This window comes from Zingiber officinale, chromosome 5B (assembly GCF_018446385.1).
Source record: "Zingiber officinale cultivar Zhangliang chromosome 5B, Zo_v1.1, whole genome shotgun sequence".
NCBI lineage: Eukaryota > Viridiplantae > Streptophyta > Magnoliopsida > Zingiberales > Zingiberaceae > Zingiber > Zingiber officinale.
Window position 1 is genome coordinate 107,775,762 of NC_055995.1, and position 19,471 is coordinate 107,795,232.

The 19,471-nt window shown below is 35.0% G+C and overlaps 2 protein-coding genes across 4 annotated transcripts in view; both read right to left on the reverse strand.

Annotated features, from left to right (window-relative positions):
- The window catches only part of LOC121985296 (glycerophosphodiester phosphodiesterase GDPDL4-like), a 78,410-nt gene extending 68,485 nt beyond the window's left edge, over positions 1-9,925 (reverse strand). Inside the window, exons 1-2 of the mRNA XM_042538659.1 lie at positions 9,494-9,925; positions 8,442-8,735 (exon numbers count right to left, since the gene is read on the reverse strand). Of these exons, the coding sequence (XP_042394593.1) occupies positions 8,442-8,735; positions 9,494-9,659 (460 nt within the window). The 5' untranslated portion in view covers positions 9,660-9,925. The remainder of the gene's footprint in view (positions 1-8,441; positions 8,736-9,493) is intronic.
- Positions 9,926-15,298: 5,373 nt separating this feature from the next.
- LOC121985297 (putative ABC transporter C family member 15) overlaps positions 15,299-19,471 on the reverse strand; it is a 54,268-nt gene continuing 50,095 nt past the window's right edge. For all 3 annotated transcript variants that reach the window (XM_042538662.1, XM_042538660.1, XM_042538661.1), the window contains 3 exons: positions 16,050-16,113; positions 15,693-15,932; positions 15,299-15,584 (listed from right to left, as the gene is read on the reverse strand). In XM_042538662.1, coding sequence (XP_042394596.1) covers positions 15,439-15,584; positions 15,693-15,932; positions 16,050-16,113 — 450 coding nt within the window. In that variant the 3' untranslated portion in view covers positions 15,299-15,438. The remainder of the gene's footprint in view (positions 15,585-15,692; positions 15,933-16,049; positions 16,114-19,471) is intronic.

A 19,471-nucleotide genomic window follows, 5' to 3' on the forward strand; every position in this document is an offset into this window, starting at 1 on the left:
TTGAAATTCTAGCTCTAGGCGTAAAAAGATTCATACAGTCGACCCCACCTAGTGGGAAAAGACTTGGTTGTTGTTGTTGTTGTTGTTGTTGTCGTCGTCGTCTAGCTCTAGGCGAGCTTAAATGGAGAGGGAGCCAAAGTTAGGTCTCATTTTACATTCATTGAATTTCATGGCATTTTATTAAATATACTATGCTTCCCTATTTTAAACGGATTAGCAAAGAGGAAACTGTTTGTGCAATCGCCCCAAGTAATCCAATGCGCCTTGGGCTTTGATGTTTAGATAAAGAGGTTGAGTTAGGCCTTGCTTTGAGATTTGATATGTGCTGCAGGGACTTGGTGAATAAGTACATGGAGCAAACTTGCCACAACCAAGGTCGTGGTTACCCGATAGCTCAAGGTCCATGGGGATTGGAGAAGGATGGTAAGGGACATTGGACGGACCGCAGGATGAGGAGTATTAGAGTGCAGTTGTGCTTCAATAATAGACTACATAAATGGAGTGTGAAGGATGGCACAAGAAGAGAGTTGAGGACTTGATGCATCCAATGGATGAGAAGCTTGATGCGAGATGGCAAAGATGGACTAGTAAGCGAAGCATTAAGGATGTCACAAGGTGTGAGCCGAGAGTTTAGTGCATCTAAGTGACCGGAAACTTATCAGGAACTGGACAGTAATGGAAACAACTGTATGGTGAGCTTAAAGATGAGAGCAAATGTACTTGGGTGAGGGTAGTCTCAACTTAGATGGACTCAGACATTAGATTAGTTGTAGTCAACATACTTTGAAGGAGTCCTTATGCCGACTGATGGTTAACTAAGAAATTGACTCAAATACATAGAATGAAGTCTCTCTAGAGACACTGATTAATCGACTGATGATGGTTTAGTTGACTGGTCGCTATGACCAGTCGATTAGTAAACCTTGGATGAAGCAATCGCCAAAGGAAACTAGAATCGGCCAAGAGTAGTTGATTGATGGCGCTAGCACAACAAGATCTTGTAGAAGACACTATTTCAAGTGCCTAGAATCAAAGAACAACAAAATATATTTCGCAACCAATAATTTTTTTTTTTATATGCTTTCTTATTAACCCTAAAAGCTTTGTTGTAAGTCTCTTTGTGTTATCTTTGATAGACTTATAAGAGGTTTCTCCACCTCCGGTGCTGCCATAAAGGAGAAAATACAAAGGATTCTAGAGTGATCCACCAAGGGATCATAGGCCGTGGAGTAAAGGCCTAGGAGCTGTCGAACCATGTTAAAAACCTATGCTCGAATTGTGGTATGCTTACGTTTGTGATTTTGTTTGATTTCCATTGCTAACATTTTTGTTGTGACCTTACTAAGATCGCAGCAAGAGTATATCATTTTCTAATTTGCAATCACGAATAGTATTCACCCCCTCTACTAACCATCCTTTCAACCTACGTGTTCCAACAGTCCATCGTTGTGTTAGTTAGTCAATGTCCTATCTCAATTCATTCAACACTCTAAAGTCAACTTTTCCTATGGGATATCAAATCAATCATGTCATGCGATAATAAAATAATATAAAACTTCTATGGCTATATAACAAATAGTACAAGAAATACTATATTAAAAAAAATCTATAAAATCATCACAACTATATAAATTTTATATATAATGCATAATAATATTTACAATAAATTGTACATGATGTATGATTAATTAACCTTCTAAAACATTAAATACTATAAATATTTATTGAAGCAATTAAAACAAGTTTAACTTAGTAAAGGGGTGAACATGTGTCACTCTTTTAAGGGTTGTGTCATGCCACTTTCGAGTTTGTCTCTTTTCATTTTGTTAAGGGTTAAGTTAGGTTGTGTTACTAGGTCATCTCCAATATTGTCAATCTTCTCTTGACCTTACTTCCTACTATGATTGGGTATGGTCTAGTTGTTAGTTGACTCGACATCTTAGGTTTTTTTGACATGTTTTACTTCCTAGAAAACTGAAAAATATTTTAAGATCCTCAATAAATATAGAGGACAAGTAAATGTAAATAATGACAAGTGAGCTATTATAATAAAAATTCTTATTATCATTGCTTAGAGCCAACCAAGGACAATAAGTACTCCATTATGTTGATGTAATAATGCATTTAGTATGTAGTTTTAATGTTTGTGAATTTATTGTGATTAGCAATATAGTGTCTCAGGAGTGCAAGTGTCTCAAGTGTATAGGTGCAGTTACAACAACAACCACCACCAAGCCTTATCCCACTAGGTGGGGTCGGTTATATAGATCCTTTTACGTCATTGAGCTATATCTTCTACTATAACATCATCTATACTTAAATAAATTTTATCTTATTTTATTGTTGTTAATCAAGTCTTTTTTGGTCTTACTCTTCCTCGTTTGATATGCGTGTTTATCATAATTTCACATCGCCTAATTGGAGCATTTATTGCTTGTCTAAGTGCACGCCCATACCATCTTAAAAGTGTCTCTCGAAGTTTTCCCTCAATAGATGCAACTCCAACTTTCTCTTTAATGTTCTCATTTCTTATTTTGTTTATTCTCGTATGTCCACACATCCACCTTAATATCCTCATCTCTGCAACTCTCATCTTCTGCTCATGTGCTCGAGTCATAGTCCAACATTCAGCTCCATATAACATAACAGATCTAACTGTCGTTTCGTAGAATTTTCCTTTAAGTTTTAAAATTACTTTACGATCACATAAAACACCCGACGTTCTCTTCCATTTCAATCATTTTGCTTGTATCTTAGGTAAAACATCTCTCTCAATCCCTCTATCATTTTGTAAAAATGATCATAAATATCTAAACTCTCGATTTCGGACAACTCGTCATCTCCTATCTTAATAATTATCTCATTATGTTTAATATTGCTAAACTTAAATTCCATATATTGTCTTTATTCTACTAAACCTAAAACCTTTCCCTTCTAGTATTTCCTGCCAAGATTCTAGTTTAGCATTTATTCTTTCACGTGTTTCATCTACTAAAATAATATCATCTGCAAAGAACATGCACCATGGTACTGTGTCTTGAATGCGTGCAATGAGTTCGTCCATAAATAGTGTAAAAAGATAGGGACTTAGAATTGATCCTTGAAGTAACCCTATTTTTATTGGAAATATTTTAGTTACTCCGTCTGAAGTCTTTGCTCTAGTCGTTACATCCTCGTACATATACTTAATTAGTTCAATATATGTTATGCTAACACCTCTCTTTTCTAGAATTTTCCATATAATTTCTCTTGGGACTCCATTATAAGATTTTTCTAAGTCAATGAATACCGTGTGTATATCTTGTTTTTACTCCTAATATTTTTCAATTAATTGTTTAAGAAGATATATAACTTCTATTGTCGACCTTTCAGGCATGAACCCAAATTAATTTTTGGTTACCGTGGTCTTCTTAATTTTTTTTCTATTACTTTTTCTCAAAATTTCATGGTATAACTCCTTAGTTTAATATCCCTAAACTAATATCCCTATAGTTTGCACAATTTTGTACATCTCCCTTATTCTTATATAAGAGAACTAGAGTACTTATCCTCTATTAATCAGACATTTTTTTCATTTTCAATATCATAGAATAATTTTGTAAATCATTCAATACCTTGTTTCCTAGGCACTTCCATAGCTCTATTGAAATATCATCTAGTCCAAAAGCTTTTTGATTGTGCATCCCATTTGAAGTTTGTTCTACTTCTGAAGTTTGAATTTTACGATAAAAATTTAAATTTCTATTCTCATTTGACCTACTTAAATTACTTAAGTTTAGTTGGTCACCTAAACCTTCATTAAAAAGTTGACGAAAATATCTCTTCCATCGCTCTTTTATTTCTCCATCGGTTACTAGTATTCTATTACATTTATCTTTAATATATTTTATTTGGATAAGTATATTCTTTTCTCTCACTTTAGTTATTCTATAAATGTCTCTTTCCCCTTCTTTTGTATCCAATTTTTGATATAATCATTCAAAAATTTCATTTTTACTTCATTCACTACTCTCTTAGCTTCTTTCTTGGCTATTGTATATTTTTTTAAGTTTTTCTCGTTCTTACAAATATATAATTCCTTGTAAGCTATTCATTTTTCCTTCACTTTCTCTTGTAATTCCTCATTCCACCACCAAGATTTTTTACTTAGTGATGCATGTCTCTTTGACTCACCTAGTACACTCTTAGCTACTATTTTCAACTTTGATACCATCTTATCTCATGTCATATTAGAATCACCGTATATTTCACCCAATGCTTGTACTCCTATCTTTCCTTAGATATATTTTGCTTCCCATTCTTTAACTTCCACCACTTAATTCTAGGAGTCGTCTATATTTTTCTTTCTATTGATACTATGTTTAAGGCGTATATCCAACACTACTAACCTATGTTAGGTAGTTAAACTTTCTCCAATCTTTACAAATCTCTCTATCCTTCTTTTTAACCGTCAATTTGCGATTTATTATTCCCACTTTTGAACGTGACTAAGTGTTTTTCTTTTTTCTTAAAAAACATATTAGCTAATATAAAGTCATATGCTATCACAAAATCTAATATAGTTTTTCCTTCCTGATTTCTCGTTCCAAACCCATAACTCCTATGTACCCTCTCATTTTTCACTCCGACTGTCCGACATGCTCATTTAAATCACCTCCTATTAAAATCATTTCATTTAGCAGAATTTTTTATAATATTTCATCTAAGTCGTCCCAAAACTTTAATTCGGTAGTTTCATCTAATTCTACTTGCGGTACATATACATGTTCATAGTTTTTTTCGTCACTATTATCTTAAGGGTTATAATTCTATCCCCTTTTCTAACTACTCATACAACTTCATCATTTAACGAACTATCTACAATAATACCACTCCATTTCTTGCTTTACTCTTTTTTGTATTTTTGCCTTCTCGCCTATCCATTTTGTCTCTTGTATACACAAAATACTAATTCTTCTTCTAATCATCATATTTACTGCTTCCATTGAGCAGTGAGGGTTTCTATGTTCCATGTTCTAAATCTTAGATTATTAGTTTTCCTATCATATTTGTTCTTATCCAACCTATGGTATGAGAACTCTTGTCTATTTAATACTATATCCAAGTTCTATGGAGATGTAGTGGTCCTTGCCGATATGTTACAGTTGAACCGTGCAACACGAACTCTTGCATATTTAGCACTATACCCGAGTTCTGGGGATGAAGCGGTCCTTGCCGAGATGTTACAGTCAGACCCTGCAACGCATGCCTTCCAGAGAATAACCTAACATTAGCACAATAGTTTAATGAATTCATTTATTGAAAATTTGTCATAGTTTTAACGCTAGCGGGAAACCTAACACAACTCTCCTCCTTTATCCGAGCTTGGGACTAGCCATGACTGGTTCATTACGGGCGGAGTTAAGTGTATAGGTGCAGTTGATTAATATTATAGGTGCAATAGTGGAAGTCCAAGTAGATTAATGATCGGATACTTAGCAAGTGGATGTCCAAGTAGGTTAAGGGTCGATCAAGTGGAAGTCCAAGTAGGTCAATAATTAGATACTTGGCAATTTTAAGTTCTAGTTGGTTAAGAAGGGCCAAATGCTTGGCAGACAGAGAAATCTCAGAGACACAATCTCTTGGCACCAAAAAACAACTCGAAAGCAAGGTTTCTTGGCTCACGAGGTCTCAAAAGTAGAACCTCTTGGTAGGTAACTTCCGGTGAAGTTTGAGAATCAAATGCAACTATAAGGAAGGTTACAGGCGGAACTAGACTTAGGAAAGATCTCGACCAGTCGACTGAACACGTCTTTCAATCAACTAGAACTTGAGTTGCTAGGAGTCTACTAAGGTCAAAAGAGCACAAAATGATGTTTGTATGAGGTTTTTTCCACGGCTTAGTCAACTGATGATTAGGATGAGTCAATTGTGGAACCAAAGGAAATCTAAGCAGGAAAGCATTAATATTCACACAATTAGGATACGACCATAAGATAACCTAGATGCTACAACACTTCAATCAATTGATGGTAAGATTGAGTTGACTAAGGTTGTCATTGCAATGTAGAAGACTAACAAATTCAAGTCAGCAGTTGACTAGAGGTATGAATATATTGACTGATCAGGTACTAGAAAGCAAATAAAAGGTTGAAAGAAGAGTTAAATTGCTGGTTTAATACAAGAAGACTACTAAAAGTGCTTACTCTTGCAATCTTTGTCTCAACTCTGATGTATACAATCGTTTCTTTGTTGTAACGTTTCTTATGCTTAACTTCTATCTCTGTAAAGAGTGTAAGCACCTCCTGAAAGTTTTTGAGAAGGAGTAAGATAATGGATTGTGATGAGTGACAAGTCATATGTCATGGAGTTAGAACCTATTGATGCAGTTAGTTTTGATGTTTTGGCAAAGGTTTAAGTTAAATCATGTATTTAATAATGATTTGTGTTTGCAAGTGCAGAACACTTGTTGGTCATAAGTATTGAAGGTGCAAGAAAGGCAGTCCCGACAATAAGGTTGATCAGATGCTTAGCAAACATAAGTGTTGTCAAATCAATTTTGATTTAATGCTTGGAAATTGAAAGTTCTGACAGGTCAAGCTTGATCAAATGCATGGCAGAAAAGGAAGACCCTGAAACAATTTGGGTCATGGAGAAGGGTTTCTTCAAGCTTGATAAATTTCTTTTGTGCAACGATAGTGTGAGTGCACATGTAATTTGAGCAATCGAGGGTTAGATCTAGCTCATAGTAAATCCTTGGAAGTGGCTTAGACAGTGCTCCAATCCACTAAAATATGTTTTTTAGTCGATGATACTTGAGTTGATTGGATAGTCAACTCAAGGTAAATAAAAAGGGAACAAAAGCTTATTGTTCGCCTTTGCCTATATGTCACTCAACTGTCAATCGATGATATTATGTGTTAGCCGACTGATGGTATCTTGAGTTGATTAAAGAAATGGTTAGTTGTTGCAGATTGATGTGATCTTGAGTTAACTAATAGAGCAGTTGAACAGTTGCAATAGAATGATTACTTGTTACAATTTACAATTGTTCATTCAAAAGCTACAACAATGAGCAGTCGATTGATGACGAGAAGCATGAAATTAAAGCACAAACACGATCAAAGAAAAAGACCGAGTGTCTATTACCATCTCTAGTCGTGCCACATAATCCAACAACTAATATTAGAGTAAGGTTGCTCTTCAAGTACTAACTGCCAAGAGAACAAAGGCTAGAGACAGGAAGAATCCGCTACCTCCACCCTTCGGAGTAGGAGAGTTCTCTCAATAAAGGACAAGAATGGAGACCTTCTAGCAAGTTAACATCCAAGATTGGTTTTTGAAGCTTTGAAAGACAAGAAGGGAAAACCTCTCGAGAGAAACAAACGGATCAAGGAGCAAGTCCAAAAATTCAAGGCAAACAAAAAGGTAACTGAATTGTTAATAAATATTTTGTGTCAAATAGGTGAATACAAGAGTGCATGTAATTTATAGAGAAAATTGGTCAAGATTCATAATAACTCTACACCAGCATAAAAGGAGGAAGACGCAAAACAAAAGATTTCATTAGCTCAAGAGCGAGAAAATTCAAAACTTGAGAAGTTCTCAACAGAAGTAGAAGTCAACGAAGCAATTAAACTGTTCACCTAAGAGTGAAGAGGAAGAGAGGCCCGTGACACTTTTTGGATTCTCTAATTCTTTTTTTTTTTTTAGAATTTTGTCTCCAAACAATAGGCAGTTGACCCACTACCTAATACCCAAGCTAGGCTAGTGCCTAAGCATGGGACAAGGGAATCAACATTAAATAATACAAGAGAAATAAATTAAATTAAAAATAAGTAATATTAATTTATACACATAGCAATTATATCCTTAATCATCAAAAGGATTTTACAATCACAAATAAACAAGTTCAAATTGATAAGTACCAACTAAACACATATACACAACAAAAAATATATATATATTATACATTATAACCAAGAAAACAAACATCACAATAAAATATAAAATATAATAGTTCATAGCCATCAATCCAAATTGCAAAAAAGACACATAGCTAGTTTATAATTAATGCCATTATGCCAAAATATAGATAGATAAATAGTGTCAAATAGACAAATAACTTATAAAAAATAGTTTTTTCTTCAAACCTACTTGGACTGCCTAAACAAATCACTTGGGCCACCTAGCCTAGCTAGGTGGTCCATCTAGGGCGTTTTTCAAAAGAGCATCCTAACAATATGGCTGCCTAGGTATTAGGCAAAATGACCCCTTAGTGAAATCACATAGGAAACCATCTAGGACTCTTTTAAAAACTATGCTATAAAATTATCAAATTTTACAGTATAAATGCAAATATGATTAAGCAAGAATGGAGAAAGAGTTCAAGAACTTGTGGGCATTAACACATTTTTCTATGGTTGAAAATAAAAGCTAAAATCAACAACTTCAATACTTACATGAAACCTGTGCTAAATCAGTGAAATTATAGTCAACAGAGAACCAGCCTACTGTTTTAACACCATTAACCCAATAAGTTCTTCTCCGGTTTGGGTAGTAATATGTGATATCTGTGCAATTATCTAACTTTAAATCTGGGAGACAAATTCCAACACCATCTTTAGTCAATCGCACATCACACCACAAAATTGTATCCTTTGAACTGGAAGCATTCACAAAACTGTAGGCATTGATGCTGGAATCAGGAAACAATCCAGAAAACCCTCCCTTGGCTATTATTGCAGGAGCATTACCTGAATTGTTAAAAAAAACATCTTCCATTAACATAAATTAAAGATTTTGATAGTGAAACATGTAGCTGCAATGATAGCTGTGTATAGTTTGTTAAAACACGTAAAGGCAACCAGATTACAGATATATAGGCTAGCATATTTGCTGTTAATTGGGTCATCTACCATACAATAAGGAGATTGAGACAGGAAAAAACAAGTCTAAACCTGATACCTCCAAGGCATAAATATTTCAAGAAGAATGATGTGAAACAATACAAGTAGTGTCTTAAATTTGACATATTTGTTTGACCCAGGGACATAATGAGGACTTGACCTCTTCTTTCCCAACATTTCAATGGCCAAAATATATTCCCGTAAATCTCATATATTTAATTTGATACTATCCACATAACCATGTCAATAGTCTTCTAATGGTAAAAATCGTAGTTAGTAGTAATATACAAGTTTTTACATTTATGCATCCATGACGATGAATGAGAGAGCTTTGCGTCAACAAAGCACGCAGGTAAAACAATTTATGACAGAAAAAAAATGCGATGATTGAAGAACAACCTCATACTAGAAATTCTTCTCTATAAATAATGTCATAGATGCAAGAGCGAAACTTTTTAAAACCAAAATTCAAACAAAAGTTTGTTTTTTAAGGAAAACAAAGGGTTTAAAGAACAATAACGCGGATAGCAATCTTCAGAACTACACCAAAAAAGATCCCGCCTTCCATAACTAGAACCAAGAGGGGAAAGGGCAAAGTAAGTAACCGCTCAAGGTTAGCCAAGCTGAGGATTTCTGGGCGCAGGCGAGCCCCAACCACTGCAGGATGAGGAAACCCACGAGCGAGGAAGTGGCACGCCGTCCAGCGGCGGAGCTGCTCCTGCTCCCCATTTTACGGACCAGCTGTAGCTCGCAACCGCACGCAGCGGGCATAGAATGATCGAAACGGATAGCTGCTCTCCCTTCGCAGCCGTGCTTGGTAAGTCCGAAAGACTGACAACGAGTCAACAACGTTGAGTCGGATTCTATCAGAACAACAATCTCGACTTCTTGTTTGTCTTGTCTGAATTTTCAGGCCTGCCTTCGCTTTCCCGCGCCGAGGACACCACAGATTGCCACGCGCGGCTGCGGGTCCTGCAACCCACTTGTAATCCATCCCCCTCTTTTGAATTTAATTGAGCTTTTGATTTACCAAAAGCAGAGCTCGACTCGTCTACTCTCCCCCCTCCCTCATTCCCCTAATCAGGCCTCCCGGCTAAGAGAAGGCAGAGGGTAAATGTGCCGTATCAAAAGGCATCGTGTTTTTTTAGAGTAAACGGTGACACTACTCCTTCTGTACGGTCGGGGGACATTTGGCCTTTAGAAGTCATATTTTTTGAATTTACTGGGGAGAAACGTGGGACCGAACTATCCGTTCAAGATTAATCGGATTGGAAAATCTAAATATTTAGTATAAAAAATAATATTAATCAGCCATTTAGGATTACACCGATTATGCTGCTAAATTTGGGAAAATCCAAGTTAAATTATTTGCCCAAATTTTGTTTGATGATCCTAAATCTCTAAATCTTTCAAAAGTACTTGATTGTCCTAAATACTTTAAATTTGATACTCAAGTTCATTAATGAGTCTAAATTAGATAGTAATTTTCAACGGATAACTCATCTTACGAGTACATAAATCGTGAAATAGAAATTAGTGTTTCGAATCATATAAAATATTTATATTTATCTTATTTCACTTTCTATTTATTACTTGCCCAATTTAGTCAATTATTTATATTATGCAAAATTTCTCAAAAAAATAATATTTTTTTAAACTAAATCATTTTGTCGTGATTTTTTTTAGATTCTCTAATAAATTAATTCTCTATAAAATCTTTTGAAAATGCTTCTTTTTTGGCTTATTTATCTTCTGTTGTGTGTAAAATATTTGTTTAATAGATTTAAGTCTACATTCTTTTTATTTACACTATTGTGTATCTTGACCGACAATGATAATCTATAATAATTAACGAAGTTTCTACAAACGCGCACTGACTATGATGCAAACATTATAAACACACTAATTTTATAAGGTCTGGTAATTAATAAGAAAAAAACTGAAGTTAAAATAATATGACATAAAAAAACTATTGTATAAATAATTCAATTTGTATATCATAATAGTTTTAGATTTTCCAATTAAAATCACAAACAAATAATGTCATATTATCCGATCATATTTAATATTGCCGGTCTTCCTCGAATACTTTTCCAAGTCATGGGTGCCATGATTAAATAAACTTTTATATATTTATCTATATATTTATGACCGAAGACTCAACGAAGGTCGTCGGAAAAAGTGGACCATAAAAATGAATATATTTCTTTTTCCTTCATTTTTGTGGTCCAATGGTTGCATTAAGATACAGCCGAAAAGAATTAATAATTATTATTAATATATAATAACAATAATACAATCAAAATGGACGACAAGGGTGTGATTTGCGCATCAAGTGAACAAAGTTGACAGGAACGTAACATTGTCGATTGGAAAATTGAACGGGTCAAATTAAAGTTGACAGGAACATTTTAAATGGCCTGGTCGATTGGTATAAAGAATGGACATCGAGCACAGACTGGTGTGGCAAGTCTTGAACAAGTCTTGCAAGACTTGTGCAGTGTGTGATCATGACAAATCAAAAGTAAATGCTAATGTGGGTTTGGTCATGATTGAAACAACACGTATTGAATTTTTTTTTTTTTTTTTTTTTTTTTTTTTTTTTTACATTTCGTGGACGCTAATAAAAGGGTGGACGAAATAACATCAGGAAATATTACTAATTTATTTAATTAAGTCAAGAAATTATTGGTTAGGAGTCAAGGTGATTAAGATATTTTGGCTAAGTGTGGATATGTGGAAGCATTAGTTTTAATCTATGTCTATAGAACACAATTAATACAAAGTTTGATATTTTTAGTCCATAAATACATCATAAGAAACAAATTTATATCATCTTAGCATTCCATTTTCATTCTTATGTTCCTCCATGCCCTTTTTCCTTGTGAACTAAATTCAAATTTAGATAGAGATTTTTAAAAAATATTTTCCAAATTAGCTTTTAAATTAGCATAGTCTAAAGCAATGCTCTTAGAGCTACGTGGTCCTTAATAAAATTATGATCAACTTCAATATATTTAGTTTAGAATGGTGAATGAGATTTTTTTAGTCAATTTAATAGTGCTAATATCGTCACACAAATCTAAACTATGTGATGTGATCAAAACCCATCTCCTCATTGGATGTCGATGGCAAAACTTCATCTAATGATGTAGAAGAATCATCATGAATCAACACACGTCGTCAAAGAGAACCAAAAATGTCCGACAAATCTCTTTCGATGCTTAAGTGAGTCTCTGATGGTAGAGAAACTAGGATGTCGAGGCATGGTGCTAAGGCAACCAAGCAAGGGTGTTGAATGGGTGCTTCAACTATTGAGATGGGTGCTCGAGCACCAGGGTAGGGTACTGATGTGTATAAATTATATATATTTTTAAGTATTGTTAAGTGTATATTCTCTTGCATTTCATGAGTATATTTTTCATTCACACACCTTCTTTCTATGTGTTTTCATTACTTTTATTTTTTTGATTTGGATAACTACTCTTTGTTTGCTTTTATTGATAGGATATGAATTCGGGGCTGAAATAGAGCATAAAGCCCTTGGAATGTGGAGTTGGAGAAAAGAGCACACTATGATCATTGATGTGTGTTTCTTATGTGATTTTAGTATTGTTTCACATGTATTTTGTAACAGTTTATGAGCATATTTCATATTCTCTCATCTTCCTTTTGTTTGTTTTACTCTTTTAATTTAGAGAATTACATTTTACTTTTTTTTTTTTTTTTGATAGAATGCGTGTTCAAAGCACAAATGGTATAAATAAGAATTGGAACGAGAAGCTACAACAAAGAACACACTCTTACCGTGTCTCAAGACACGGACATATTCCTCCAGACAAAGTTAATCGAAGAATGTAGTGAATATGATGTTTCCAACGCTTGACATGACTGTGTCTCTTAGGCACGACCATGCTTTTCTCTACAGAGTGACAACTGTAGTCAGGGCTCGCCATCCATAGTAGTGTCTCCAAGGCACGACCATGCTTTTCTCCACAACCTTGGATGTCTAGACATTCATGGACATGCCTCTCAGGCACGTCCATGCTTTTCTCCTCATAAATGGATATAGATAGGTAGTGCCCCGACACGGTTATGCCTTTTGTTGCTATACCATACCAGACACGATCATACCTCCCAGGCACGGTCGTGCCTTTCACACCAAAACCAATAGACCCAATGAGCGGCGGTCATACCTCCCAAGCACGTTTTTCTCCACTGAGCCAGGCACAGGCAGGCCATGCCTCCTAGGCATGACCATGTCGCGGCTATTTTGCCCCGATGCTTTAGTGGTTTCCAAACATTTTTTACAATTAGAAGGGCTATAAAAAGCCCAAGAAATCTCCTAACTCAAGGAATAAGGTTTTTCCTATTTTAGGGAACCCTAGAGTCATTATTCCAAGAGTTATCAAAGCGATCTGTCCATTAATTGGAGCTTGAATTAAGCTCCTTTCGAAGACCAGTAGCCATCTCAATAAGCCTTCTCTTCTCCCCTTTATATGTTTGGAGTTGTAGATTGCTTTTTTTTTAATGTCTTTTGGTTATAACTCCATCTCCATGAAGTAGTTCTCTAGATTCTAGAATTAAGAAGTAGCTTGATGTAATTGTTGACAATCGATATAAGTATTTGTTATCTTTCTCTATTTCATGACATATTTATTCCATGATCTAACTTTATTGTGCATACACGATTGTGACACTAACTTACACCTTCATATCTCACGGGATGTGGGGAAGGACCAAAAGAAGAACTAACACTTCAACTCAAAAATCAACGAGGCATGGGGAGTTGACCACGAAAAGTAGGCTAGAACACCACGAGGGAATGACGTCCTAACAAGGGCATCATTGGCTATCATAGAACCTAATGGGTTTACCTCGATTCAACATGACGAAGTAGAGGAGGGCAACTAGGGGACCATATGGTCATAGTGATAGGGGTCTCCTTGAGAAAGCGGTCGTACTAGTAATGCCGCCTTGAAATTAGACATCGTATTTGAGTAGACATGTTGGTATAATTTCAAAAGTCTATATAGGTATTTCGAGATAGGTACATCTGCATGTGAACAAATATAGAGATTGAAAAGCAAATAATACTTAAAATGTCAACCATCATTGTGGCAAAATCGAAATTCTAAGATCATTTCTCCAAATCCTAATTTCTCCCTCAACCACTTGCTTGCACTCGACGTCTTATAGCGCTCTGGACTCTGGACTCTCGACTCTCTCACACACTCTCTCTCTACTCACACAACTTTCAATTCTCTAGATAGCATGTTTCACTAATTCTATCAGTATTTGATCTATAGTGATCGTGCGATCAATATTTTTTATTATTTGATGATGACCGTCCATTTGCGGTTATAATCACATCAATCATACCTTGATCTCTCTTAAGATTTTCTCCCTTTCAAATTGCATATGATAGTCCTGGAGGAGTCCTCAGAGTGAGGATTACCACCTTTTGATATAATATATTGAAACCTAATTTAAGCTTGGTCAACTTTGACAATTGCATCAACACAAAGCACGTGGACCGAGTAGTTCATTTGCCAGATCATTATGAGGAGAGTTTAAATCGACATGCACTACCATGGTAGAAACTTGCTTGAATTTTATATCTAGGAGAATATTGTGGCTTGATTTGAGGTGTCACACTGAACGCAACAAGAGTTGTAGATGTAAGAGTAAGTAGGATCTTTAACAACATTATATTTTTATATTAGCATTGTGCATTTTTTTTTCTTTATTTCAACTTCATATTTGATATTTATCCAAGTATGAGTGACTTGATTAGGTCAAATTAAAAATTGAACAAAAATGTGAATTTGTTACCTCCAAATCGTGTTTAAATTATAAGATTTTATCATCAACAAAGTCAGTTTTGGAAGTTAGGTAAATGATATTATCCTAATTGAGGTTCAAGGCACGTACGTTTGATTATCTTAGCAAAGTCACTGAGAATTAGTTTTCTCTATTTTGATTATTCTTTTTTATATCTCTGAAATATGACATTCCCTTTTGATTTATCTTGAAAAAGTATATTAACTCGTATAGAAAGCATTTTCTTGGATGCTTATAACAAGTTAATGGAATATAACCTTATGCATTTGGAGATTGTTCTCTCAAAGTGAACGTCCCTTTTTCTCTTTGCTTTCTACCATAAATACGAGCTAGTTTGCCATTATATTTCCTGACATTATTACTGCGAAAAGATTCTAGTTTTATCAACAGAGAGACAAACATCTGCTCATAGCTGTAGTGTGAAGAAATTTATGAAGGTTCAAAGGGACCTTCTCTTTTGATCATATATATTCAACAAGAGATTACATTAGTTTGATGATTCAATCATGGTAGTTTGCCAATGTTACTTAGATTGCTAGTTGGCATAGCCTGGCAAAACATCCGTGTTAGAGGAAAGAATTTTCTTTTCCCTCATTCAGTATTCGGCCTGTTTTTTTTTTTTTTTTTCAGATTGTAACAGAGTCTGGCTGAACACGTAATTCTTTTATTCTGCTAGAAATCCAGGAATCGTCCACCTTAACACCTGTCATTCTGCAAAAGGTGTATTAGCTGCTCCTTGTCTTGCAATCTTGGAGATTTTTGATCTCAATGAGTACTCCTTTATCAGCTTTGAGAATGATGAGTCTTCTCTTTCCAGCAGTTTTGAAGGAGAATCATATTCGAGTATCTTTCCTGCTCAGGAACAAGAAATTTTACATTATAAAACATGAACAGACTATCTGATACAAGACAAAGTTTACAATTTTTCAGCTACTACTACTGAGTTAGTGAGTCAGATACCTTCACCAAGAACAAGAATGAGGTGACTGTCGATAACAGTGTGAATCCTGTGAGCTATGGTGAGAATGGTGCAGTTGCTGAATTCAGTGCATATTGTATCTTGGATGATTCCATCTGTAGCAGAGTCAATTGAGGCAGTGGCTTCATCCAATACCAGAATCTTACTCCTTTTCAGCAGTGATCTTCCTAAACAGAATAGTTGTCGCTGTCCGACACTCCAATTTTCTCCATTTTCAATCACTGTAAAGAGCTTAGTGTCAATTGCTGCCAAACATCAACACTTAGGCTATCATGTAAATGCATCTATTTTAAGAATGTTTCATATCACAAAATCATAGTCGGTTGGAAATGTTGTACCAGTTGAATCCAGTTTCTTGTCTTTTTGGCGTATCAGATTACCGAGCTGACACTTGTCTAACACCTGACAATCATAATTCCATCTTCGATTATTCTAAATGAAACATACTAAAATAGAATCTAGATCATGCAGATACTTCAACATATAGCAACAATTATGACAAGAAGAAATAAGTCTTTCATTTGTATCAGAATTGATAGGTATAGCTTTCAACATAAATATTATGTTATCTCAAAGTCCTAGATAGGTGAAATGGTGTTATATAGTTCTCCAAACATGAAGAAAACTCTGTAAAGCTCATGTGGAAAAGTGTGCCATATATAGTTTTGAAGGAGCTTAAGATGTTTAAATATATAATCTTGTACAAGCTATTTGAAGGTAAGTCACAATTGCATGCAGTAGTAACATGGTGGATATAGATCACAATGGAATACTTCGTTGACATATTTTGCATATCTTACGTTCAGGTATATACATGTAAGTTATGCCAAGTGTGTGTTTGTAGTCCACTAACTTAGAAACAATAACATTAGAATTTTCCACTTGGTACTCCATTCTAATTCTAAGGGCCAAAGATGTTTGAAGGAGAAAGAATGTTGCCATGGGAAGGAGAGAGGAGACTTATTGTTGGATGTGAATTCTTCAAAATTTGGATGGATCAAACTAACCTAGGTCTTGGCCATTTTATAAACTAGTACACAAACCTTGAATGAATTATATCTCTTAAATTGCACCAAACCAATTAATTTGACCCATTGCTCATTAGATCATAGAACCTAGGTCATTAGTGAACCACTTATGAACCACTTATGTGCATTACACATGATCTCACTATGTAAAAAAGCACATGGTTCCTCTACCAACTTCATCTCTATTTAAGAGAGATGTATTTAAATATTCTAATTTTCCTCCAAAAACTAAATGTGAGAATTAAATTATCACAAAATTTCAATGAGATTCTACCACCATTTTTTCCTTTTTGTCCTTTTCCATGTTTTGAAAGTCTTGAACCTTTTACATTTTAACAACTTCAAGAATCTCCCACCATTTTCAAAATAAAAGTAGTTTTTGAAAAACTTAATTTCAAGCAATTGAAAAACATGTTCCCATGTCCCCCAGATGAAAAAAAGTCTTGGTCTTCATTCATTAGTCCCCCTTGATATTGTTTCCATCACCTTACTAATACATCATCCACATCCAATCTGAATAAGTCACCCCATGTAGCCTTTTTTCCACTCCACTTGCAACCATAACATTGATTTCTTAATTGCTATTGCCATTAAATTCACATCAACTCCCTCAAGGAGGATGTTTGAACTTAGCTTTGTCTTCCCTCTAACATCTTCTAGTATTTGTATATGAATGCCAGAATATAGTAGGGTCCTAAATCTCATTTCTCTATGACCTTAACCTATATGTCACTTCATCTTCAAAAAAATTTGCAATGTAATGTAGCTTACGTTTGAAGGAAAGTTAAATTTAGGAAAATTCTATGCTCTTTTGAACATTTGTTCAAACTCCATTAGTGTTTTCTCTCTTAAAGATGGTAACCAAATTTAGTCCAGAGCACTCCATTGTAACTCTCTCAAGCTACAGTAAAAGATATCTTTTTATTTATCAGCTTTGTCAAATACCTTCTTTAGCCTGTGTGTGACCTTTTCATATTTTACACAACCGAGATAATTATCAATATATATTGGAAATCAATTGTGTTGAAGTTATGCCTTGTTGATGTGTAGCAATTGATGATCTCAAATAGTGTGGTTGCTTGCCTAAATGTTTAATTCACCCTCAACAATAGTGTGCAATTAGGTTATGAAGAATTTCAACTATGCAACTAAATGGATTGTCCTTTTGCAATCAAACTATTAAGGATAAGCTTGAAATTGACTCAATTAAAAAAGATGTCATAAAAACTGCTCATTCAAGTATATAAGTCCAATTGCTAAAGGTATTAGAAGGAAGAAAGCTTTGCTTTGGAAGAGAAGAGACATGATTTTCATTATGAAACCTATTTTATTCAAGTACATTAGCTAAGTTCAACTCTTACAAGCTAGTCTACAATAGGTTGTTTCTCTTGAGTGTGCAGGGACTCAAGTATATACACATAGATCTGAATTAGATAAAAGAAGGGTGGTATGGGATACCTGAGGAACTTTAGGACAAGGAACATCGAACGTGGATGTGATGGGAAGAAGAAAATGCAAGCAAGCATAAAGGATGGCATAAGATGAGGGTCGATAGGCTCGGTGAATTTGAGGAACAAATATCTTTAGTAAAAAAAAATGATTAACTAGGTTGGGTAATGTCGAGTCTGGGGTGACCGGCCTAGCCCCACGGAAATTTCCCACCGGCCACCAGGGTAAATCAGGAAGCGCTCGCAGCGGGCAGCCTAGGAGCCCAACATTCTTTAGTTGCGTACCCCATTTGGAGGAAAATTTTTTGCAAATTCGCCATAGCTGGGGCTCGAACCGCGGGTGCTTGGGTGACAACCTGGATGCCCTGCCGCTACACTATAGCTCCGGGGGCAACAAATATCTTTAGTAGAAGAGTATATAGGTGGAGCGAGAAAGATGACATGAGAAGGGATTCATACAGTTCAATGCATCCAAGGGATGAGAAGCCTAGTAGAAGACCAGAGATAGTAGAAACTAACTGCTTTTAGTTAAGGGTAGAGTGAACTTGTATTTGGGCAAGGATAGACTTCAACCTAAGTGAAATCGATCATTAGATAGCTTAGAGTCAAATTATCAATTGATTGAGGCATTCAACTAAGGGTTAGTTGACTGAGATAGTCAACTAGTAAACTCAGCAAGTTTGTATCAAATGATGTACTCGACTAATGGCTTATGTGTAGTCAACTATTAGTTTAGTGAACTAATGGCTTATAAGGAATCACCTGTTGATCTAGTTGATTAATGATTTGTGATTAGTTGACAGACAATTTGTGATTAGTTGATTGATGTATGAGTTATTTGAGGAATTGCACAAAAAGGTTTTAAATTGTGAGACTTGATCAAGGTAGTTGATCGATGGATGATGTTCAATCAACCAATGACCTTAGATGGAGTCATTGCAGGATTCATTCATGAGCTAGAAGAAACAGTTGCACCAATTGACTGATAGTAGTTGGATGAACTTGTAGTCGTAGGAATTGATCGTGAGTAGGAGAAATAGTTATATCAGTTGACTGATGGTATTTTACTAATCAATTAATGGATGTCACATAGACAAAATTGTGCTAGTGAAGCCCTTTGTGGAGGATTACTTTTAAAGATATTCAAAGGCTTGAAATGATTTATTATCTTCCATCTTAATAGATCGAAATCCCTAACTTTTTTATTTTTTGAGACTTATTGTTCTTGATCCTATTACCTCTTGTAAAACTCCTATACAACATGCAACATTGATATAGTAAGAG